This window comes from Dama dama, chromosome 28 (assembly GCF_033118175.1).
Source record: "Dama dama isolate Ldn47 chromosome 28, ASM3311817v1, whole genome shotgun sequence".
Taxonomy (NCBI): Eukaryota; Metazoa; Chordata; class Mammalia; order Artiodactyla; family Cervidae; genus Dama; species Dama dama.
In genome coordinates this window covers 10,441,870-10,467,989 of record NC_083708.1, presented here as the reverse complement: position 1 = coordinate 10,467,989, position 26,120 = coordinate 10,441,870, and the positions used below count along the sequence as shown (strand labels likewise).

Here is a 26,120-nt window from a genome sequence, read left to right as displayed (position 1 = left end):
TTATGCTCACAAGCTAACTTAAGGAGAACAATATTTTGAATCTATTATAACAAATTAAGCAAGAGTTTTAAGATAGAAAAAAAAAGCCACATATCTTTGCAAAAGATCTGAAATGTGTAAGAAATCAGACATGATGGGATTCAAATGTAACAGTGGGCTTGAATCAAATACATCTGCAGTGCCAGCGCAGCAGAAGGCAGGGCTGAGAGCGTGGGTCTCACGGCTCCCACAGGCCCTGGACTATCACTCCACCTTCCCACGCTCTCCTTGGGGGCCTGGGGAGAGCGGCGGCCTCACAGCTGAGCCTGGGGAGCACACGGCGTGCTCTGCACGATGGCGGCGTCTGCTGTTCATGGTGACAGGTAACAGATCACTGAGTGATCTTCCATCCTAGTTTCCATTTCTGCTTCAAAGGAATGGGCATCCTTTAGAATAAAGAACATTTCTACAGCTATAGCAGATTGCAAGAGGGTCCCGCAATGACCGATTTTGTCATCTTTCGGGGGAAAAAAGTTTTTTCAAAAGCAACATCATGATATTTTTATGAACCTAATCTAATCCACTAGATCTTCCATTTTAGTTTCTGTTCAATCTGAAAACCTGCCCAAAACCCTGAGGTCTGTTCCCCAAGGAGGGTATACACACGTATGAGAACACCCAAAGTGCCGGGGAGGCCACGGCTGCGTCTCACACCAGGGCAGGCTCCTGCTGCGGGCAGATGCTTCTTCTGGTGAACGCCTGCCTCCGTGTGCACACGGGCTGGGCACGGCCACAGCAGGCAGCCTGGCTAGTAAGCCTTCCCCCCGCTGTCTGCTTGAGGGGCTCCACGAGCCGGCACGGCCACGCAAAGGCAAAGGAGGACAAGGCTGCCCGTCAGCGCGCACTCCTGGAGGCCGCAGGACCCCAGCCAAAGGCTCTCTGGATCTGGGGCGAAGCCAAACCTCAGTCCTGGGTCCAGACGCTGTGGGGAGGTGTATATTACAGACAGGACAGGTGAGGGGCGGCCTCCACAGGTCCCTCTGGGGACACTGTAATGACTCCCCTCAACCTGCAGTACTCGTGGACTCTCGGGTCAGCTTAGGGCTCCCGGCCCCTCGGGGAAGCCCCCACAGCCAGATGGAGAGCCGACAGGAACAGAGCCCAGCGCATACTCACAGGAGGGAAACTGACCAGATTTCGTACCACACTCAGAAAATCAGGACCCACCAAATTAGGAGACTACGTACAGCGTGTGCATAAAACATGTGCTTGAATTCACCCCTCCTCCCCTGATTTTTAAAGACATCATTTTGAAACCATGTCTGGATTAGTCTTCACATGTAGTTTGGAGGGAAGATGATTCTGTTAATCAAAGTATTTTACAGGACTCAATAAAATGGACATAACTTTGGTCCAAAAACAGTATTCCAGAAAAAGAATTGGGTGTGGTTTTAACAAACCACCCTGCTTCCTCCAGCTACAGAGGCAGGCGGCCTGAGCCTGAAGGCCAGGGCGACCCCGGGCAGAGGGGAGTGGTGCTCGCAGCTGGGCTCACGCCGCTGAGGCAAGAGCCTGCTCCGGCCCGCACCTGCTCTGACTCTGGACGGGGCCTCGGCCAGGAGGGGCAAGGCAGCTCTCACCCGCCGAGCACGCTAGACCAAAAGAAAGTACTTATCGTGCCTGCATCGTCACATATCCCAAACATGTCTTTCTACAGCTACAGTATTAGCACTAGACAGTGTTTTGCTACCACACACATACCCACGCCTGTGCACATTCACAAGGTGATTAACGTTAACTGGAGCAATACTAGCAACACTCAGCTCCTCCCTTCCTGTGTGGGGGAAGGGAGGAGGTGGGACAAAGCCGTAAAATAAAGCTATTTTTTCTGAAAATAAACAGTAATGCTGCACTTAAAACTAATGATTCCTAAGAAATCTATTTGCTCAATTCTAGTGTTAATTATACAATGACTATCACAATGATAATATATGTAACAAAAACATTTGTCATTAGTCTTCTTAATAAGACATGAGTTCTTCCTTGGTAAAACTTTCCATCCAATTCCCATTTGGCTCAGGTTTTCTAGAGAAACGGAAATATTTTACTTCAAAAATTGTGCTGTACTAAAACAAGCTAGTTGCTTATTTTAAATTTAAAATATTAAGTTGTATGCTTAAAAGTAACCCATGTTCCTGAAAGTTTACATATTTCACCTTACAGAAAACACTGCATGGTATCATTTATATGTGGAGTCTTTAAAATAAAAAAGAAAGGCAAACCCATAGAAACAGAGAATGGTGGTTGTCAGGGGATGTGGCAGGGAAGGAAATACAAGGGAACAAATTTATAGTCATAAGATCAATGAGACCTGAGGATCTAATGCATAACATGGCTATAGTTGATTATACTGTACTGAATAAATGAAATTTGATAAGAGTAGATTTTAGGGATTTTCACCAAAATTAAATTTGTAAGATGAAGGATGAGTTAAGTTGGTGGCAGGCATCTTTTCAATTACACTTTAATAAAGCTGAAAAAAACATTTAAAGTATTTAACAACTTGTAATTCTAAAAAAAAGATGTGACTGACAAAGAATTAAATGTTCAAAATATACAAACATCTCAATAAAAAAAAAAAAAAACAAACAACCCAATAAAAAAAAAATGGGCAGAAGATCTAAATAGGCATTTTTACAAAGACATACAGATGGCTAAAAAGCACATGAAAAAAATGCTCAACGTAACTAATTATTAAGAGAAATGCAAATCAAAACTACAGTGAAGTATCACCTCACTCCAGTCAAAATGGTCATCATCAAAAAGCCTACAAACAATACATGCTGCAGAGGATGCAAAGAAAAGGGAACGCTCCTACACTGCTGGGGCTTCCCAGGTGGCTCAGTGGTAAAGAATCTCCCTGACAAGCAGGAGAGGCGGGTTCAGCCTCTAGGTTGGGAAGACCCCCTGGAGAAGGAAATGGCAACTCACTCCAGTTTCTTGCCTGAGAAATCCTATGGACAGAGGCGCCTGGCAAGCTACAGTCCATGGGGTTACAAAGAGTTGGACACGACTTAGTGACTAAACCACCACCACCATCTACAGTTAATAGGAACGTAAACTGCAGCCACTATGGAGAACAGTATGGAGGCGCCTTTAAAAACTAAATATAGAACTACCACATGATCCAGCAAACCCACTCCTGTGCATATATCCAGAGAAAACCACCATTAGAAAACATACATGCACTCCAATGTTCAATGCAGCACTATTTACAATAGCCAGGACACGGGAGCAACTTACACATCCATCAACAGATGAATGGATAAAGATGTGGTACATATAAACAATGGAGTATTTGTTGTTGCTTAGTTGCTAAGTGATGTCCACCTCTTTCGCAACCCCATGGACCACAGCTTGCCAGGTTCTTCTGTCCATGGGATTTCTAAGGCAAGAATACTGGAGTGGGTTGCCATTTCCTTCTCCAGGGGAGTTTCCTGACAGGGATCAAACCGGCCTCTCCTTCATTGGCAGGTGGATTCTTTACCACCAAGTCACCAGGGAGGCCCAATGGAATATTACTCAGCCTTTAAAAAGAATGAAATAATGTCAATGGCAGCAGCATGGACAGACCTAGAGATTATCATACCAAGTGAAGTAAGTCAGACAGAGAAAGAAAATACCATATGATACCACTTATGTGCGGAATAAGTTTATTCCACATGAAATTTTAAGAAATAAGTTCATTTACAAAACAGAAACTTATTTACAAAACAGAAACAGACTCACAGACATAGAAAACAAACTTATGGTCACAAAAAGGGAAAGAGAGGGGGAGGGATAAATTAGGGGTTTGGGATTAACACACACACACTACTATGTATAAAACAGACAAACATCTAGGACCTACTGTATAGCATGGGGAACTATACTCAACATTTTATAATAACCTATAAGGAAAAGGAATCTGAAAAAGAACATGTATGTGTAATTGAATCACTCTGCCATAAACCTGAAACTAACACAGCATTGTAAATCAACTATACTTTAATTTTTTTAAAAAAAAGAATAAAGGCAAAAAAAAAGAAAATAAAAAAAAGAAATTCCATGTAATGTTAAGAAGGTAAGTCAAAATTTCTTAATCACTGATACTTTTTAAAAATCTTGATCACAGATGTTGTCTTCTAATTAATTTTTTAAAAATCATCAAAATAAAAAAGGAAGATTTGCTACAAAATCACTTATTTGTCTTCATTAAAAAAAGAATAGTAGTATTGAGTTTGCTAGAATTTCTTGTTCTGGATTTTCCTCCACCAATGAACACAAATGAACTTATTTACAAAACAGAAAGTACAAAACAGAAGGAAACATTGTCCGGGCTGGACCGACAAGAGCACAAGAAAAAAGCAACTGGCTTCTAGTGCATGTCCACATACCCACAGTTCAAAAACCTCTCACGGAAGTACTCTGTGGATCACAGGCAAGGCTGAAATAGTTAGGTTTTTCCCACTTATTCATTCTAAACTATGTTTGCCTAAAAAGAGTTAACAAACTTCAGACGCTGACTACTTAGGCTTTGTGAGTCACAGAGTATCTACTACTACCGAGCTGAAAATACTCAACTTGCTTCTGCTGTGGAAAGCAGCCACAAACCCTGCGTAAGTGAAAGGAGTGGCTGTGCTCCAAGCACACTTTGTCTGCAAAAACAAGCTGCAGGCTTAGCTTGCCAGCTCCTGGCCTGAAGATCAGGAGGCTTTCAAATCTGAAACAACTCAAAATGGAAACTTTCCAAAAAGGAAATACACAGCGATCCTGTAAAAGCACACACTCACACATACCTGAGCTGGGGGCATGACAGTTGCAGGTAAGGGGTTAGAGATCATCGGTCCAAAGATGTCCAGGTCATCGTTCAGGGCTGGCCCCGCGACTGCGCTCCCATTGGTCACTGGCGCCTCGGCAGGCCCATCTGAAAAGAACACAGAGTCTCGTCCTAAAGGTTCTAGAACCTCTTCAAGTACCTGGAACACGGCATTATTCTAAAACTTAACATGGTTAAAAGAAAAGTTCAGAAAGTTAACAACAAAATAAGTATGCCCTCCTTTAAAAAACAAACAATACGTATGTGTACATATATATACACACATATATACACACATATACACACACTCCCCTATATACACACTCCCGTATACACACGCTCCCCTCTTACCCAGGCTCCACCCTCTTTCCCAAAGAAACCACTTTCAGTTCTGTTTGTTCTCAAACAAACAGCCTTTACCCGCTGGTTTCTAGACATGTACGCAAACCAGTTTTTCACCAGTGGTCCTAGACTTCACACTTTTCTGTGTCCTGATGCTTCCTTACATGTAAGGTGCTGTTCTAAGTACTTTACACATATTAATTCATCTAATCCCCATAACCGCATGGGGACTGGATGAGACAGACCCACATTTGAGGGAAGAGGCTAAGCTGGGATTTGACACCACGTTCCTACAAATGCTGCCTCTTCGTAAATGCACACGTGTGTGTTTCCAATAGCATTTCATATCACGTTTACCTAACCTTGGAAGTAAATATTAATAACTTTAAATGTCTGAGATGTTAAAATTTAAAGTTACATAAGGGATACAAAGAAAACAAACGTACCCTACAAACTGATTCTGTAGGAAGTATCCCCAAAACACTGAAATAAATCCTCTTTATGGAGACATGGTGACCTTCTGCAATGGGGGCAGCGGGCCTCTGGGTGGCGCCAACGCCCCAGATCAGCCCCTGCTCCCCATGGCGGCCCAGAATTTACAAGGTGTTAAGCGGAGTACGGGTGGGATGCAGTGCAGAGTGCTGTGTGGTTTCAGGGAGTGGGGTTCGGCACAGCCCAGTCCTCTGTGGGCACGACCTCAAGGAACAGCTCAGAACATCACAACTCCATCTCGGGGACTTACATCCCAATCGAACTTCCACTTTAACAGTTTCCAATCTCATTTTGGAAAAGAAGTCCTTTCCATCAGAGGGGATCGGAATGAAAAAGTAGAAAGTCAAGAGATACCTGGAGTAACAGGCAAATTTGGCCTTGGAGTACAGAATGAAGCAGGGCAAAGGCTAACAGAGTTTTGCCAAGAGAACGCACTGGTCATAGCAAACACCCTCTTCCAACAACACGAGAGATGACTCTACACATGGACATCACCAGATGGGGTCAACACCAAAATCAGATTGATTATATTCTTTGAGGCCAAAGATGGAGAAGCTCTATACAGTCAGCAAAAACAAGACCTAGAACTGTGGCTCAAACCATGAACTCCTTATTGCCAAATTCAGACCGAAATTGAAGAAATTAGGGGAAAACACCAGGCCGTTAACGTATAACCTAAATCAAATCCCTTATGATCATACACTGGTCAAGGGATCTGATTTGATAGAGTGCCTGAAGAATTATGGACAGAGGTTCATGATATTATACAGGGGGTGGTGATCAAAACCATGGCCAGGAAAAAGGCAAAATGGCTGTCTGAGGAGGCCTTACAAACAGCGAAGAAAAGAAGAGAAGCAAAAGGCAAAGGAGAAAAGGAAAGATATACCCATCTGAATGCAGAGTTCCAATGAACAGCAAGGAGACGTTAAGAAAGGCTTCTTCAGTGAACAACGCAGAGACAGAGGAAATGGGAAACAGAATGGGCAAGACTAGAGATCTCTTCAAGAAAATGAGAGATACCAAGGGAACATTTCCAACAAAGATGAGTACAATAAAGGACAGAAACGATATGGACCTAACAGAAACATAAGATATTAAGAAGAAGTGGCAAGAATACACAGAAGAACTATACAAAAAAGATCTTAATGACCCAGATAATCACAATGGTGTGATCAGGAAACCTAGAAACAGACATCCTAGAATGCAAAGTCAAGTGGGCCTTTGGAAACATCACTACAAACAAAGCTAGTGGAGGTGATGGAACTCCACCTGAGCTATTTCAAATCCTAAGAGATGATGCTGTGCAAGTGCTGCACTCAATATTCCAAAGCCAGCAAATACGGAAAACTCAGCAGTGGCCACAGGACTAGAAAAGGTCAGTTTTCATTTCAATCCCAAAGAAAAGCAATGCCAAAGAATGCTCAAACTACCACACAATTGCACTCATTTCACATGCAAACAAAGTAATGCTCAAAATTCTCCAAGCCAGGCTTCAACAGTACATGAACCGAGAACTTCCAGATGTTCAAGCTGGATTTAGAAAAGGCAGAGGAACCACGGATCAAATTGGATCAAATTGCCAACCATTGGATCATAGAAAAATCAAGAGAATTCCAGAAAAACATCTACTTCTGATTCATTCACTACACTAAAGCCTTTGTGTGGATCACAACAAGTTGTAAAAAATTCTTAAAGAGATGGGAATACCAGACCACCTTACCTGCCTCCTGTGAAACCTGTATGCAGGTCAAGAAGCAACAGTTAGAACTGGACATGGAACAGCAGACTGGTTCCAAACTGAGAAAGGAGTACATCAAGGCTGTATAATGTTACCCTGCTTGTTTAACTTTGATATGCAGAGTACAGCATGAGAAATGCCAGGCTGGAAGAAGCACCAGCTGGAATCAAGACTGCCAGGAGAAATATCAATAACCTTAAATACAGAGATGACACCACCCTTATGGCAGAACATAAAGAGGAACTAAAGAGCCTCTTGACGAAGGTGAAAGAGGAGAGTGAAAAAGTTGGCTTAAAACTCAACATTTTAAAAACTAATATCATGGCATCTGGTCCCATCACTTCATGGCAAATAAATGGGGAAATAATGCAAACAGTGATAGACTTTATTTTCTTGGGCTCTAAAATCACTGCAGATGGTGACTGCAGCCACAAAATTAAAAGACGCTTGCTCCTTGGAAGAAAGGCTATGACCAACCTAGACACCACATTAAAAAGCAGAGACATGAGTTACTGCCAACAAAGATAGGTCTAGTTAAAGCCATAGTTTTCCCAGTATTCATGTAGAAATGTGAGAGTTGGACTCTAAAGAAAGCTGAGCGCCAAAGAATTGATGCTTTTGTACTGTGGTGTTGGAGTAGACTCCGGAGAGTCCCTTGGACAGCAAGGAGATCCAACCAGTCCATCCTAAAGGAGATCAGTCCTGAATATTCATTGGAAGGACTGACATTGAAGCTGAAACTCCAGTACTTTGACCACCTGATGCGAAAAGCTGACTCATTTGAAAAGACCCTGATGCTGGGAAAGACTGAAGGCAGGAGGAGAAGGGGACGACAGAGGATGAGATGGTTGGACGGCATCACCGACTCGATGGACACAAGCCTGAGTAAGCTCCGGGAGCTGGTGAAGCACAGGGGGCCTCGTGTGCTGCGGTCAACGAGGGCACATGAGCTGGACAAAACCGAGCACCTGAACAGCAACAACAATCTCATTTGGTCTCTCTGATGAGCCACACGTCTCAAAGGCGCACAGGCATCTTCTAAAACCTCTTCAAAATGAGGTGGATGGAGGTCTTGTATAGAGTGGGACTTCAAATATCTGGCAAATTTAATGGAAGATCTACCACATACTCTTGAGAGTCCCTTGGACTGCAAGGAGATCCAACCAGCCCATCCTAAAGGAGATCAGTCCTGGGTGTTCACTGAAGGACTGATGCTGAAGCTGAAACTCCAATACTTTGGCCACCTGATGTGAAGAGTGGACTCACTAGAAAAGTCCCTGATGCTGGGAGGGATTGGGGGCAGGAGGAGAAAGGAACGACAGAAGATGAGATGGCTGGATGGCATCACCAACTCGATGGGCATGAGTTTGAGTAATCTCTGGGAGTTGGTGATGGACAGGGAGGCCTGGCGTGCTGCGATTCATGGGGTCGTAAAGAGTTGGACATGACTGAGCGACTGAACTGAACTCAACTACCACATACTGGATATTTCTATCACAACCCACAGGAACTCATAGATTTCTTCTCTTTCTTGAAGTTTAACTATGGAAATCAGTATCTTTTATTTCCCTGTTTAAGCTTCAGGGAAACAACTCATCATTAATTTCAAGGAATAAACAGTCACAATAATCTTTACTACTTAATTTGTAAAACTGTGTGTGAAAACCATGAAAGGTTAGTTCGGAAGAGACCAACTGCAATTATTTCTCAATCATTTTCAGTGATATCACATTATCAGAGCAATAAGAAAGAAATATTCAGGGCATACATGTTTATGTGTTACACATGTTAGATCTCTATGAAGCACTATGGACAATTTAAAGGTCAAGCAATAAAACAATGCACAGACTATACTACTAATTTATAATATACATAAAATTCAAACATGATTTACACATGAAAGTAATATTTCCCATTTCTAACTCATTCAAAATAGCAACATTCAGTCTGAAACTAGACCTCTTTAAAGAGCTACTGTATGTTTTCCAGCCCATTACCTGATGTGCAGCACATCAGATAGTACACATCAGATAGTGTAGTAAATGAACCAGAAATAACGTGTTTTAGAAAGACAGGGTTTCCTAGATTAAAAACAGAAACGAAAGAACACGTTCTCTGCGGCATCCACCGCTCAGTAACGGAACGCAAAGGACAACACTGCCACGAGTCAGTGGTGTCTGCAGAGCTGAGGACAGGGAGGCAACCTCATCAGGCACGCTCACTCTGTCACGCCAACAAGGAAGCACCGCATCAGCAGGAAACAGGATCACATCACACGCAACTTAAACTCACACACAGGAGCACATGTCCTCCAAAACAAACCATGACCAAGAGGAAGAAAAGTAAAAAAAAGAAAAGAAAAAACTGACAAGTTGAGCCTAAATAACTACTCCCAGTTTTTCAGTTAAAATTTGTTGTTGTTTCAAGTAACAGCAAACACTAACAATCAGGAAAAATTTATATTTCAAAATCTTAAGTGTAAGAAAATACTATTAACATTATTATTACCCTATTATTATTTTTGGTGAATCCAGAGAAATGTTGTCAACTGATTTTTTGCCACAGAACATGTCAGTTAACTTACACAGCACCAGTAAGCTCAGGATGTGATATGTTAGAACAAAGACGTGCATCTACTACAGGCAAATAATCTATTTTCACTCTTTTATAAACTGTACATCTTTCAGAAATTTTAAATCTGTTTGCAGCAGCACATTATATGCCACTTAAGGATACTAAGTTACTCATACTTTGAAGGCTAAACCCTGATCAGAACTTAGTGATATATTATCTACTCTGTAAAATGGCACGTGGCACTTCACTTGGTTTTCACCTTTCACAGCCTTAGGGCCACATACGTGACTGATAAAAGTTAAGAGCCAGCACTCAGCGCAGTGTTCGCTTTGTGCCAAGCCTGAAAGAATACAAATACACACACATACACTTGTTCAATCTCTATTATAATGCTGTGAAAGAGCTACTAAAACTACCCTCATTTACAGATGGCAAAAAAAGTTAAACTTGTCCAGTATCACAAAGCTACAACAAAGTCTCAGATTGTAATCTTAAATTCAGTTTTTACTATAAGAGTGACATCTTCCTGTCAAAGATGCAAACCACACAAAACTAAAAGTTCCCTTCCAAAAAAAAAAAAAGTTCCCTTCCACACATGATAGTGATGGTTGCACAAAAATGTGAAAGAATTTAAAGCCACGAAAACTTAAAACTGATTAAAATGGTAAATTGTAATGTGTATTTCACCCAATAAAAAATTCCTATCATTCATTTTCTATGCTTATAAGCATGAGTAAAAATATGCTTAGAATAATGTATATACAGTGAGAGTTTTCTTAAATAAAACTATGTTATGTATGCGTGGGTGGGACAGACAGACTGCATTTGATGACACTGCATGGACCTAGAGTAACCTGCAGCTTCAATCCTCCAACAGCGGCATGGAGGCAGCTTGCAGACCAGAACCATTACAGACACAGAGTGGTACCAGGTACAGTCCTGACCCCAACGTGGGCAGGGCTCGCTTCCTCTAGTCACCAGCACGCCTTCTGCTTCCACCACTGCACTGGAGGACAGCTGCATTCTCTCCTTTCATTAAGTACGTGTGTGCTCAGTCCTCAGTCGTGTCTGACTCTTTGTGACCCCAGGGACTGTAGCCTGCCAGGCTCCTCTGTCCATGGGATTTCCCAGGCAAGAATACAGAGGGGGTTGCCATTTCCTCCTCTAGGGGATCTTCCCTACCCAGGAATCGAACCCATTTCTCCTGCACTGCAGGCGGATTCTTTACTACTGAACCACCAGGGAAGCCTTTTATATATAAACTGGCCTTTGGAAATCTCAGAAAGGCATTCAACACAAAAAAACAAAGTGGGGCTTTGTTTGTAATCAGCTCCCGCAGCTAGTGAAGGGGCCATGAAAGTCAACTTACGCGAGCCCAGGGGAATTTGGGATCCTTTAGAATGAGGCGGTGGAAGCATCTGCTTAGGGACCGTGGTCTCTGTGGCAAGACTGATACCTGTGTCAAGTGACTGGGCTCCACAAACCTAAGGTGAAGAACTCTCCCAGGCCTGTGTCCCGCCTCACAGAGAACATGCAACAAACCTGTCCTCTCCTCTCTCTCCTGAAGTCTCCTCTCCATAGGACCCTCTAACATGATGGATCAAAACTCCCATCAATTCTCCTTGTTACTAAAAAGCCAAGCATTCACAGAACTGTTGAAAAACAAATCCTTTTAACGTAAATGAAAATATCTCAACCTTGCAAAATCAGTAAACAAAATCCCAGCGTATTTCCCCACTGAATTTCAATGATGGTTAATTTGACTTACCACATTTGGCTTGCTAAACACATTCTCTACAAAGAATTCTCAAATCACCTCAAAACTTATTTTTTACTACAGGATAAGATTTTTTTTTTTACCTGTTTTTTTCCTCCATATTTTAAGCTAGGTGATTGAAGTACCTCTGTTAATAGTTTCCTGATAGGAAGTTGGTTAAAATTTCATCTGTTAATAGATCATTTAGATAATATAATATATGGGTTTTCTGTTGGTTTTTCAGGCACAGCAGATGGAGATTTTGTAACAAAGGCTTGTTACATGGCAATAGGGTAATGATAAAATTGCAGTTTATCGTTTCATGTTAATAATTTGAAGACTGGAGAAAATGTTCAAGATTAAAATGATGCTCAACCTTTAAAAACCACTTCTATTTTTTATTTTCAGTATTTAAAAAGAACAACTGAAGACTATATTACCATCATTATAGACATGACCTGTTTCCCTAACCTTTTTAAGAGTATTCACATGCTATCACTTCTGTCTGTATAAAGGATGGGAAGGGCTTGCCTTCATTACCTCCAGTTTCAGAAATGCAGGGTCCAGAGATTAAAGACTTGGGGTCAATTCTCTAGTGAAACAGCAAAATCTGGACTAGAACCAAGTCTTCCGACCCCAGGACTAGCGACGCTCTTTTCTTTAAGCTGCGTTTCACAGAAGTCATGCAGTTACAACTGTATTATAACTACAAAGAAACCATCTAAACTGTGAACATTAGAAACCAGCTTTGAGCTTATAATTACCTGTACTGTTAAGAGAAGCACTGAGGTAACTAGCTCAGAAACCGCTGCACAGCAGAGCCTCAGCGCGCCGTCTCTCCCTGCTCCGACCTCCGCCAAGCCCGGCATCTAGCCGGTGCACAGTGCGGGGGCAGGCGGCGTGGCCACAGCGGGCGCCCGGCGATGGGCGGACAAAGGCAGCCCTGCCGCAGGCACTGAGGCCCAACGCGGCCTCTTCGCCAAGCGCCCACCAGCAGCACAGGCTTTGCGGGTTAAAGGAAAGCTCAGAGGCCACAAAAGCCACAGAACATCAAGGTGTTAAAAAAGCTTTTCAGATAAATATTTTAAAATTTAGAAAGAATGAGTCTTACTCAAATTAAATGGTTTAAATACTGTAAATCGGAATAATTTAAGAAAAATAATTAAATCCACATCAGTTACATCTGGTGCGTTCAGATATGTGCACACACACCCAGACAAATGGAAAACTCTCCCTTTCCAGCGAGGAGGCGACCAAACACTGTGTGTGTGTGTGTGTGTAGAAGCCGTGTGTATGTATGTAGAAGCCATGTGTGTGTGTATAGAAGCCGCGTGTGTGTGTGCATGTGTGTGTGCAGAAGCCGTCTGTGCAAACAGCGTGTCAGGACTGGCCCCTGCGCAGGCACTGGGCTCCTTGCTGGGGAGGAGCAGTGCTGCTCCATCAACACGCAGAAACAGTGGCTGGTGGACAATGAACGTGATGGGAGCTCCGAGGACAAGGAAAGCCTGAGGCAGAGGGAAGAAGCTTAGCTGGGGCAACCTCATAAAGAACGATAATGAAGGACCAGGACCCCTTGAAGAGGCCATGAGCAAACAGAAATCAGGACAACGCAGTAACAGAGAAGCAGCTCCAATCTGAACGGCAGGGCATCAAGTTTACAATCAGCCGCCTGCGGGTAACTGTTCTTTCTCCTTTACCTTAAGATTTCAGACTAATGTTGGTAGACGACAGTTTCTACTGCACACGTTCCAGAAAATGAAAAGAAAGGTTAAACGTCTGAGCTAAAGAAAGCAAGTTGTTAAAAATCAGTGCTGCAGCTCACATGAACAGGTCTGCCCAGCACGCAAACATGACAGCCTTGTGAAGGCCATTTCTACTAACGAGAAACCCTCGAGGCAGCTGTCTATCAGCCTTGGGTATATCAGAACTCACCTGACACCAAAAATCCAAGTGAGTAATGGTAAACAAAGCACTTAAAACAATCTTTAGTGCCGCCTTCTTGGTCTATTCCAAGTGCCTTTGAATGATATTGTATATAAACTAAAAGGAAATAAGAATATAACACTCTGGATTTTAACAATATTTTTAACACTAACATTTTTAAGTTCTATTGCTAGGTACTCTGATCACGCTTTATATGAAGTGTCTGAGTTAAATCCTCACATCACCTCCAGTGAGTTTAACACAGTAAGACGGGTTTCAACACACCTCTGCTGGTATAGCTGGAAATCTCCACTGCTCTCAGCCTTCTGAGCAGCTTCTGCTGGCTCCCCCACACAGAAGCAGTGCCCCTCGCTTGTCCCAGGTTAAACCAGCTCTTGGGGCAGCTGTCCCACCTCCCAAGAAGAGGGTACCAAGGGTGAGGCTGGCCTCGCTGCCCAGCAGGGCACAGTCCCAGCTTCCTGCTGAGCCCAAGAGATCCAGGCCCGTCTCCCCCACCCCCCGCCACCGCAGCCACTCCACCCCGGCTGGCGGGCCAGACCGACCCCCGCCTCCTCCCCAGGCCAGGCACCGTCCTAATGCTGCGTGCAGTCTGTGGCGGCAGCTGAGCACCCTGAACACGCTCCCCCGGCACCGGGCCCAGAGCCGAGGGCCCCCATCCACCCTCTGCCCTCTCAGAGACTGGGGCTGCCTCCTTAAAGCAGATGCTCAACAAAGGATGGATGAAATGCTTTCCAAACACACAGTACAAGAATGTTTCTTGGTTACAGTGGGTAAAACTGTTAGGGGAAGCACACTGACTGAAACCCCCCACCCTGGCCAGGCACCATAGTAACCATTTCCATGAGCTGTTTTATGACAGGAGGTCCTGGCAAGGAACATGGAACTAATAAGCCTCCGCCAACCGGAAGAGTTCGGGAAAGGTCAAAAGGAGACACCACCTGTCAGACCACCTCCCAGAATCCTTCTCTCTGGCGTCCATCTTGGCTGACCAGGGCGTGCACCACCAGGAAGGACTCAGAGTCAGAATGATTGGCTAAAGACAACCCTGAAACTAATCCCATCACCATAAAACCGAGACTGTGAGCCATGTGGCAGAGCTGCTCTCCTGGGTTCCCTTCCCTCCTGCTCTCCACCTGGGCGCCCTTTCCCAATAAAATCTCTTGCTTTGTTAGCACATGTGTCTCCTTGGACAATTCATTTCCAAGTGTTAGACAAGAGACCAGTTTCAGGCCCTGGAAGGGGTCCCCCTTCCTACAACACAATGCTAGGCAGGCAGGTGATCCTACTTCTGTTGGGAGAAGAAGGAAACAATGACTCAGAGTGTGAAAGTCCTGGCAGTATGGCTACAAAGCCCTCTCAGTCCCCATCCTACTCAACCACGCCATGTTTGGCCCTGGCTGATCCTTCCTCCCTGGGGACCTGCTGTGAGTCCACGTATTCCTGAAGACCCTGCAGCTCCTCCTGGTCTCCCCTCTGCAGCCCCACACACCGCGGGCTTCCACGCAGCGTCTGTGCTGGCTGAAATGCCCTCCCTGGCTTTCTCTCTCCAGGCCACCACGGCAGTGAGGTCACACTTCTCCCTCTAAATCAGAACTGCGTCCTCAGAACACTCTGCCCGTGGCCCAGAGCACTGCCGCAGTCACAGTGCTGCGCATACGCGCGCGCACACACGTACACGCCTGCTCATGTCTCAGGCAACCTCCTCACCGACCCCACTCCCCTCTCCCACAGCTCTGCTCCGAGTACCTCCCTGACGGGACCGCTGAGCAAGTTGCAGATGGGCTTTAAATCACAGGACTCTTTATAAAGGGGAGGCCCGAGGACCCGGTTGTCTGGGGGTCGCTGGTCTTTCCCAGCTGCCACTCACTCTAAACACGACCCCAGAACACAAGAGGTTTTGCCTGACCTCACTGTGCACAGCATGAAAAACTCATCTGCCTCTGACTAGCAAGAGAAGGCCTGAATTGAGGAAAATACCGTGCCAATGTGGACTTCAGCATTATGCCAGGTTTCACACTGCACTTTCACAGCCAGCGCTCTCCCAGTCCCACTATTCCCTGAGCAACGCTGCTCTGTCTTCTCGCTTCTAGATTGCACGCGTATGCACCCCCAACTTGTACGACTAGACACACACAGAGCCGCATTCTCTGGAATTGACCAGAGTTCCATGAACTCGCCTGTGCTCAATAAACATTAACTGAATTCATCCTTTACCTGTGTCAGTGGCATTAGCTGGTCACAATCTATTTGCACAAATAATAAAAAAAAAAAAGTCAAAAAGAGTTGTATGAGATTTGTTATATTACTAATTTAGCACAGGCAGCTAAGAACATGTTAAGTGAGTGATGCTATGTTTTTCCTTACTGTTCCTGACTGAGTGTGAACACTTAGCCTTGAGCACACCCTTGGACACTGAAAACTGCCAACCCTAATTCTTCACTGGTAACTACTGAGGCATCACCCTAGGGAGGAGCGAGTCTGAAGCAGAAACGGATTAAAGAAGGCTCCTTCCATGAGGTATAGTGAGACACTCTCCTTAGTGGCAAACTCCTTAAAGCTTTATAAATCTTCATATTACTCAAAGAACCCTTTTTATTTTCCACGCAAGAAACCACTTAAAGCTTTTTCCTTAATAAAAATGTTACTTAGCATTCCTCTGGATTTAAACACACTTGGCTTCATGAAATGAAATAAACTCCCATGCGTGTTACTTTGTAAACTCAAGTCATAAATGCTCATTTGAAGCATATTAATTTTCAGGCTTCAAATTGTTCTCAAAAGTTGAAAAAAAGATGACTTAGAGTTAAGTGAAGCCGTTTATTTTTCAGTTAATTTCTCTTCCTGCTAAGTAAGGTTTCGCAGGTGGCACTGGTGGTAAGAACCCATCTGCCAATGCAGGAGACCTAAGAGACGCAGGTTCGATCCCTGGATTGGGAAGATCTTCTGGAGGAGGGCACGGCAACCCACACCAGAGTTCTTGCCTGGAGAATCCCATGGACAGAGGAGCCTGGCGGGCTGCATTCCATGGGGGTCACAAAGAGTCAGACACGACTGAACTGACTTAGCATGCACACACTGCCAACTAGGTGGCCTTTAGGCTAATCTTCTCACCTGACCGAGAGGCCTCACAGCTGGTGTGACCCCTCCTGCTGCGTCTGCCCCTCCAGTTCCGAGCTCCACTTGCTGCGAGCCCGGGCGGCCTGCCCAAGGCCCCACAGACACGCTCGTCCTGCCCCGCAAACATCACTGTGCCTTGTGTCACGCTGCCCACTCAGTCACGCTCTGGACAACGACCAGGGAGCAGTTCCTGTGTTCCCTCGCCGGGTGAAGGCCCCAGAGCCCGCGCACAGTCCAGGCACCGCCTCCAACTCCAGGGCCCCCCATCCCCGATGGTCCCACGCACCTCCGCGCCCAACGGCCTGCGGCGGAGCCTCCTGCCTGGGAGCGGGGCCGGCCGAGGGCACGTCTGCGGGAAGACGGAGCTGAAGCCAGCAGGCCACGCTTCACCTGCAGCCACAGGCCTGCCACGCCTTACGGCTGGAGCGGGTGCTCACCCTGAAGACTGCTCTCAGACGGGACCTTCTAGAAAAAGAAGTCCGAGGCCGTCCTAACCAGTTGCTAAGCAGTCTGTCGGCTTTTGTCACATGAAAGCCAAGTCATCGCCAACAGAGGCCAGAAGCCGCGCAGAGCGCGGCTCCCAGTCCTAGAGGAGTCCCACACGCAGAGGACGGGCAAGCAGCACCCCGGCGGCAGGAGCTGGTGTCAGCTCTGCGCTCAGACGGCAGGGACACGGTCTAGTCAAGCAGCTGGGCTGGTTGGGCTGGCCCTCGCCAAGAGGGGCCTAAGACCTGGCTATTTCCAGGAGCAGAGGGCAGTAATAACCAAGTACCGACCCCACTTCTAACACTAAACAGTAAGGCACAGAGTAAACGGCACTCCCACCAGCTCCTGATCATGCAGTCGTTCTTGCAGGCACAGCCAGCCGCACAAAGGCCCCTCCCGGCTATCTTTAGCGTCCAGCAGAGCCCGACTCCCTCACCATCCACGCTCTTGCCAACAGCGACATGCCCACCACGGGGGTGAGCGGAGTAGCTGCCCCAGAGACTGTAAGGCCTGCAAAGCCAAAAGCAGCTAATCCCTTTCAGAAAAACATTGCTGACTCTTGCTAGAAAGCACAGAGAGAGTATTTTATGACTTTGGGATGGGAGTAGATCAGGAAAGGGGAGCTGAGGAAAACAGGTTTATCTCGAGCCACTGGCCTGAAACAAAAAGGTTCGCTAAAGGACCATTTAAATGGGAAGTTCCTATTTCTAAAAACTTATCTTGACTATCATCCTGTGTGAGACGACGTGACCCCGAATACACACAGAACCCCGGGATTCCCGGCCCTCCGTGGCTGTGTAGCTGCACTAACCCTGCAGGGCTTTTCTCCGCCTTTTCTGCAAATGTGCAACGTGAAGGCCATCTCTGCCCTCACCCACACGGCCCACCGACTTTTCTACGAGGCCATAAAGTGGACTGCATGCACCTGCTGCCCCTGCGCCAGCCCACCTCCACCTGCGGGGAACCAGAACGCCATGCTTACCCACGAGAAGCTGCTGCTTCGTCCTCATTCGGGAGCACTATTCTCTCAAAGCCAGAGTCTCTTCCAAAAGAACTTAGGGGACTGGTAACTAGCAGGAGCAGAGCTGTATGTGCTCTGTGTGAGGCACCAGGCTTCCTGCTGCTACCACTTCATCGGCAAGACCCCTAATCCCTCTTTCTGACCCCATCACCTGCCCAGCCACCTGCAGAACTCTTCCAGCACAGAGCTAGAATCATCAGTCAGCAGCAAATCCCCCTGATATGTCCTCACCCTCTCCTTCGAGCAGTCCCACACCCTCCTACTGTAAGCAAAGCTTGGCTCTCCCCTCAGGACACAGTTTCCTGAAGCTCTCCCACCACTGAAACAGGCTCACAGCCAGCCACGGCTGACTGTGATGAGACCCAGCCACGGCTGACCTCACAGAGCCTGATGCCAGAAGAGGGGAGCCGCAGTCTGAAAGGCCCACGACCCAGGGACTCTGAGACCGGGCAGAGGAAGACAGGGACGCAGTGAGGAGACACACTCTGCGGCTGTGACCAGCTGGAAGGTAGGAAGCACAGCAGGTGACGCTCCACAAAGACAGCTCAGTGTTTCTGAGGCCAGAGGTCAAACGCCAGGAGAGGGACCATGCAGCATCACCGTGGCGACAGCTGGGTACCTGGGGCCAGTCTGCCATCTGTCTCCCAGATCACCTCCCACCACCGTGCCCAGCCACTGGAGACCTCACGAGAGTAACTCTGCTTGTCCCAAGGGAGCAGGCTGCCTGTTCTACAAAGTCACTCCCAAAGGGAAACATCCTACACTGTTCTCTGGTCAGCAAACCCTACTGTCTCCTTCTTTAAAACAGGTCCAGAGCCGGCTACTTCTTATACCTCCCACGCCACCGCCCGCTCCGCCACTGCCCCCCAGCTCTGTTACTGGTCCCCCCGCCCCTACGGCAGCCTCGCCTCACTACACCCGACTCAACACAGCAGCTATAAGAAGTCCTGAGAAACTCAGGTCAGGGGAGGTGCTTCTTTGCTCGAATCCCTGCAATGCATTTCCAGGACACTCCAAGCAGACGCCAAAGTCCTGTCGCAGTGGACCTGCCTCCCTGTGGCTCCGTATCCCAGGTCTCCCACCCTCCGGTCTCACCCATGCGGGGGCAGGGCTGCTGCGGGGGCCACCACACCCACCTCTTACCCCCACGGCCAGGGAGCCCCGGCTTCCTGAGGTCCTCACTCCAGCGGTATCTCAGGGAGCCCCCAGCACCCTCAGCCCTATTTAAATCACCACCACTCCTCTTTCTTTCAGCAACAGCACTTAGCAACATCACCCACACCACAGTTGGCGTCACTATTTCATCACTGCCGCCGCAGAGAGAACGAAGGGTCCCAGGGCCCAGGCCTTCTCACCTGCCCTCCTTCACAGCTCTCCCCTTAGCGTCCAGGCGCCTGGACACCAGCAGACGCTGTGTGCAGGGCTGTGTGCAGGGCTGTGGGCCACTGAGTCTGTGAGCGTGAAAGTCAGGCCGGGCTCGGGCTAGCATTCCAGGTTATGAACTGGTAACGAGGCAGCAGCCCGGAGAGGAGACGCTGCGTGAAGACGACGCATGCAGTCTCAGCAGGATCTGTTCTCACTTCGGTGATACGTCTTTTCTCCCCCTTTCTCTCATTTAGGGGAAAGGAAGTAAAATACGTAAATTAAGAGAACTTGTATTCAACATAATTCTATTTAGAGCGCCTGGACTGAGCCCTATTTTCAGGGCTCATAAAATCATATTTATTTTTTTATGTTTCTAATACATACCTCTTACTTTTACCACCACAGAAGATTTTCATCGATAGGGAGTTTGTTTACATGATATACCAACTTCAAAGAAATGACTAAAACATTCAATTTTAATTCTTAAACAGAAAACAATCTTCTGAATAAGAACAAAAATCAATTTTTTAGAGAAGTTTTATGAAGTTCAACTCTATCCTTCAACTATTTTTTACTGTTTTCCTTTAGCTGTTAATCTTTCTCTAAGCTAAAAAGAGTTTTTTCTAAATTAATTACTGCAGAAGGCTCAAATAAAAATAACAATTTTATCAAGCTACTTTAGAACAAAGAGGAGAAGCACTTAAGAAGAGCTGACATGTACAGATAAGGACAATACAAGCACCCCTTGAGCAGAACCCTGTTTACCTGCCAGGCAGACAACATCCATCTGTCAGCCCCAAGAACAAAAATGACATTAAACCGAGCACTTCTTACTGTTATCACACACATAACGTGAACCCAGCCACTAGATCGAAGTGTAAGACGTGTTGCTTCAGTTATCCAAAATAAAAGCTTTCTTTAAAACAGCACCTTACAATAAGGCTACACCAGAATTATTTTGCTAAGGGATCCCCTCCAACCCCGCAAAAAGCTAAATAAAGAGAAGAGGGGTGGGAGCAGAGGCAACCTACTCCTCGTTTCAGTGCTGAGACAGCAGGGCCCACCAAGCCTTGGAGACCGCTCTGGCAGCTCCTCTCTCCCCAGGAGCTCAGCACCCACATTTCCGTGAAGGCACTGCTGACAGATGCCAGCTCCCTTATGAAGATTTCCCTTTCCGTGGGAACACAGCAAACTAACCACACCGTGTTCACGTTCAGCTAGCAGGTCCCTTGGGCACACTGCCGGTAAAGCCGTTCTAGTGAATGCGAGTCAGGGTTTCGGCTGTCTCGCGGCTCTAACAGTGACATGCGCTCTCATCACTTACCGAGTCCCAGAAGGTCAACGGTGGGCTCTGCAGCTTTCTGAGGGCTGGCACTCTTTTTAGGTTCCAACTGCTGATCTTCTTTCTTCTGCAGCTTTGAAGTAAATAATGAGAGTTATTATTTTCTTTCAAATAAATGGAACAAGACTGTTAAGCCTCAATCAGGCATACTTTTGATAAAGTTAATCTAATGTAGCATATGAAGCATAGTATGATAAACCTAGAGCGTCTATTATCATAAACAGGTAAACATAATCACTCAACTTGAAATGATAAACTGGACATATTAGGGCCCCAAGATAGTAAAAACAGAACTGTAATCTTAATGTACTGGTCTTAAGCATCTAAGCCCTTTCCGTGAACGTCCCACACTTCGTAGAAGCTCCTGCTCCCTGTGCCGCCGGGCGGGCCCTGGAGCCTGAGGGCAGGGCACATCCCCCTTCCCCAGGCTGCCAGCACAGGCGGGCACCCCCGGCCCTACCAGGACCCAGCTGACGCGCGGGGCAGCAATCACTCTACCGAGCCCCGCAGACATGCCGCTGCTCACAAACCCAAGGTCTGCGGCAACCTGCGTGCAGCACTTTTCCTGCAAATGCTCACTTTGTGTCTCTGTGTTGCAAACATTTCATCACTATTATATTTGTTATGGTGCTGTGATCAGTGACCTTTGATGCTACCCTGGAATGTTTTGGGGTGCTGTGAACCACACCCACATAAGGCAGCAAACAATCAATAAACGTGTGTGCTGACTGCTCCACAAATCGACGGCTCCCCATCCCCTCCCTCACCTTGGGCCTCCTTGTTCCCTGAAACACAGCAAGACTGAAACCAGGCCAGTTAGTAACCCTACAGGGGTGTCCAGGTGCTCAAGGAGAGGAACAGTCGCACATCCCTCACTTTAAAATTAAAAGCAACAAATGATTAAGCTCAGTGAGGAAGGAATGGGAAAAGCCAAGACAGGTCAAGAGTAGGGCTTCTGTACCAAACAGCCAAGTTGTGAATGTAAACCAAAAAGTGTTACTCCAGTGAATACACACATGATAAGAAAACAGATATAGTCTTAGTGCTGATACAGAGAAAGCTTTAGTGGCCTGGACAGAAGATCAAACCAGCTACACGGTTCCTTTAAGCTCCTTTCAACCTTAGAAAGCTGAGAGGGGTAAAGAAGCTTCCGAAGCTGAAGCGAGCAGAGGCTGGCCGGTGAGATGCTGAGGACAGAGGTCGCCTCCACAATGCAGGAGTGCGAGGTGAAGCAGCAAGTGCTGACGTGGCGGCTACAGCAAGGGACCCAGAGCTCGCAGAGACAGTGCATGAAGGCGGCTACACGGAACAAGAGATTTTAAGGCAGATGACATGGTCTTCAATCAGAAGAAGACGCCATCTAGGACTTTCATAGCTAGAGATGGGAAGATGCCTGGCTGGAAAGCTTCAAAAGTCAGGCTGACTCTCCTGTTAGGGGCTAATACAGCTGTTGGCTTAAAAGCTGAATGCCCGTTTACCATTCAAAAATCCTGGAACCCTTAAATTATGTTCAATCTATGCTGCCTGAGCCCTGTAAGTGGAACAAATGGACTGCATGACAGAATATCTCATAGATGGTGTTTCTTCCTCTGTTGAATCTGAAAGTCACTTGAAAAGGATTTGCCATTCTAGATGACATCAAGAACATTCGTGATTCGTAAGAAGAGGCCCAAATATCAAGATTAACAGGAGTCTGGAAGAAGCTGGTTCCAACCCCCATGGATGTCTTTGAAGGGTTCAAGACTTCATAAAGGAAGGAACTGCAGACGCGATAGCAACTGCATAAGAACTGAAACTACAAGTGGCGCCTGAAGATGTAACCACAATGCTACAATCTCAGGGTAAACCCTCGCAGATGAGGAGCTGCTTCTTACGGATGAGCTGACAGCTGTTTCTCTGGATGGAATTCACTTCTGGTGAGGATGCCGTGAAGATCAGTGAATGGTAACACAGGATTCAGAATATGACATAAACTTAGTTGACAAACTGTGCTGACGAAGCGTCAGCATGTCATACTCTCACTGCGGGCGGAGGGTCTCACCTCCACGCTGCTGACTGCTGACTGATCAGGGTAGTGGCTGTTGAAAGCTAGAGCGGTTGTGGCAATTTCTTAAAATAAGACAGATGATGAAGTCTGCCACATCTACTGACCGTTCTTTCACAATTTCTCTGTGGCATATGATGGCGGTTCAATGGAATTGTTTTAGAACTTGGAGTCATATTTCTAACCGCAAACTGATTCTCTGTAACCCCCTCTCCCAGCACTCTTCATCTGCTCACCCCACCCTTGCCTCCGGCAACCTCCAACCTGTCCTCGTGTCCAGGAGCTTCCAACACGAGGGAGGCTACACATATCCTTCCCTCTCTGACTTACCTGACTGGGCATAATGCCCTCACAGGCCATCCATATCGTTACAAATGCTGACACTTCCTTTCTTTTATGGCTGAAAAATATTCCACTGAATATACCACCTACCTCTCTTAAGCCAAAAAAATAAGACATTCATTCAATCACTCATTCATTTCTCAAACCACTCTCCTACAAGATCACTTCTTCAACTACCTAAAGAACTCATAGCTTAGTTGTTACATGAGTTCGTTGCTTGTTAGCTATACAAATATATAAATTTCTAAGAACATGTATCTCCCCTTACTTGTTTTTGGTCACTACTGTCTCTCTCAGAAAATTTTTTTTAATTAACTAGCATACCATAACAGATATCGATTCTTTATTAACCTTCTCAAACACATAATTATTGGCCTGTTAACTATATATAATTCTCAGAAACTTAACATAACCCATTTCACATTCTCTTTTTCAACCTCCAACACAGGTTAAGACATATCCTGCTTATTAGCAAAATAATTTCAAAGAAAGCACACTCTACAGTAACAAAATAAGCAATTCTTTTCAACTGAATACTTAAACTGCTATATGTTCCTTCTCTGTTTTTGTTTTTTAACTGGACAACCTGTGTTACTACAAACGCTTCAGTCTGGAAGGGAACTGGGGACTGAATGGCCACAAGCACACAGACATCAAATCCTCCCAGGGCAGGCCTTCCCTGGTCACAGCCCTGGCTGTGATGCTCTAGGTATTATATCTACAAGTATCATGTGTTTGCTGTTACTGTTAGTCCCAAGTCGTGTCTGTCTTTGCATCCCCATGGACTGAAGCCCGCCAAGCTCCTCTGTCCATGACTTTTCAGGCAAGAACACTGGAGTGGGCTGCCTTTTCCTCCTCCAGCGGATCTTTCCCCCAGGGACTGAACCCGTGTTTCCTTTGTTTCCTGCACTGGAGGCAGATTCTTTACCTGCTAAACCATCAGGGATGTAAAACTGAGATATGCGAAATACAGCTACCATATAAAGTACAGTTTCTTAAAGCCAAATTTTAGAAGACCTAGAAGGAAAATGCTATTGTCTTGTTAGAATTTGGGGCTGGCAAAGAACACAGTGTAAGAATAGTAAGTTAAGAGCTTGACAAGCACATTTTTCCTCATGAACTGTCTCCCTGTTGATATTCTACACTCAGCTTAAACATGTCAAGCAGTATGTACAGAAGCATTCCACTTCGAATTCTCCTGCATATCACGTATGGAATTTGCCTTTTAATAAATGAAGAATGAAGCTGGCTGTCGAAGAATAAAATTAGGCAATCTATAATTTATTAAACAAACTTTCCTGATAAACAAGAACACAGGTTTACTTAGACAAAGCAACTTTATAAAATGTAATTTCCTTAGATTCATATTGAGCAAATGTCTCATTCAAATGATTAAAATCTGTATTAGCAGAGGAATCTGTATTCACAAAGGCTTCACCAGGCCAATCTTTTGTAACTCATAAAACTACACCACAGAAGGTAACTGAATCAAAACCAAGTAGTTTCTAACTCCTACATTTACCACCACTTCTACCCTATTAAATAACAGAAATAAGAGCTCAGCCTCTAGAAGGTGATTTACTCTTCTTAGCTGACCAATTAACATAAATAATAGTGTTAATACATAAAAATAGGGAAGCTATACAACTTTTTAAGGTCTAGACGTAATTATTAGAATTTTTCTTTAAAAACTATTATCTCCAATTATGCCTTAACTAGTTTGTCTATAATCAATTTCCTTTCACATTCACAGACTCATAAAGGTAGATGAGACAAAACACACTGCTTACCTCTCTCATATTAAAGTGATACAAAGGCAGCGGTATTTACATTGCGGTCTGCAGGGAAGACAGGAAAGCGTGGAACAAGTAGGGACTGAAAGGCACCTGAGGAAGAAAACCAAGTGTGGGAGAGACAGAGGAGCTGCCCGCCTAACCCGGAGGTCAGGGGTATGGAGGTGACCAAAGGCGAGACTCAACACGTAAGTGGGGCCACGCTGTGCGAGGACCTGAACAGCCCCCTAGAGCGAGGAACTAGATGAAGTTTCAGGGTGAGCTGCAAAATCAAAGCTACTCCCCCTGGGGTGGTGCGCCAGGCACACGAGCGGCCCTGCAAAAGGAGAAGGCGACCACCGCCACCTCGGGCGTGGGGTGTGCGGCCAGGACACAGACAGACCAACGCCCGGGCAGACAGACCCGAACCTGCCACCTCCCCACAGCCTGAAACCTGAACACTCCCTAACAAGCTGCTCAACAACACGCCGCTCCCAGAACACTCTCTCATCTCGGGGCCTTATGAAATCCCAACGGCGGGATTTAAGCTTTACTTCAATTTTTAGTAAAACTGTATGAATGATGAGCTACTCAAAGCTGTCGGGTTGTATGCCACTCCAAAGCAGACTCAGAATTCAGACCATGTCATCCATGCTGTTCACACATTAAAGCCACTCAGTGGCATGGTATCAGTAATTAATACGTCACTCTCTGACATTCCTACTATATTCTGATAGTTAAAATAACCATGTTTGTATGTGTGTGCTTTCACAATCAAATTACATACAACCTGAGAATTAATCTTGCACATGACTCCTGCTTATTCCCCCAATCTTACTGTTTTATTATTTAGAATCTTGTTAGAGTTTCTTTTTTTCTTCTTTACCATTCTTTACAAATTTTTTTCACATTAAGGCTATCATTACTTAGAGTACTCTGCTTCTGAAT

The 26,120-nt window shown here is 45.7% G+C and overlaps 1 protein-coding gene across 5 annotated transcripts in view; it reads right to left on the bottom strand.

The window, feature by feature from the left end:
- SMAP1 (small ArfGAP 1) overlaps window positions 1-26,120 on the bottom strand; it is a 160,492-nt gene that overhangs the window by 5,081 nt on the left and 129,291 nt on the right. For all 5 annotated transcript variants that reach the window (XM_061131855.1, XM_061131856.1, XM_061131857.1 and 2 more), the window contains 2 exons: window positions 20,997-21,087; window positions 4,818-4,945 (listed from right to left, as the gene is read on the bottom strand). In XM_061131855.1, coding sequence (XP_060987838.1) covers window positions 4,818-4,945; window positions 20,997-21,087 — 219 coding nt within the window. The remainder of the gene's footprint in view (window positions 1-4,817; window positions 4,946-20,996; window positions 21,088-26,120) is intronic.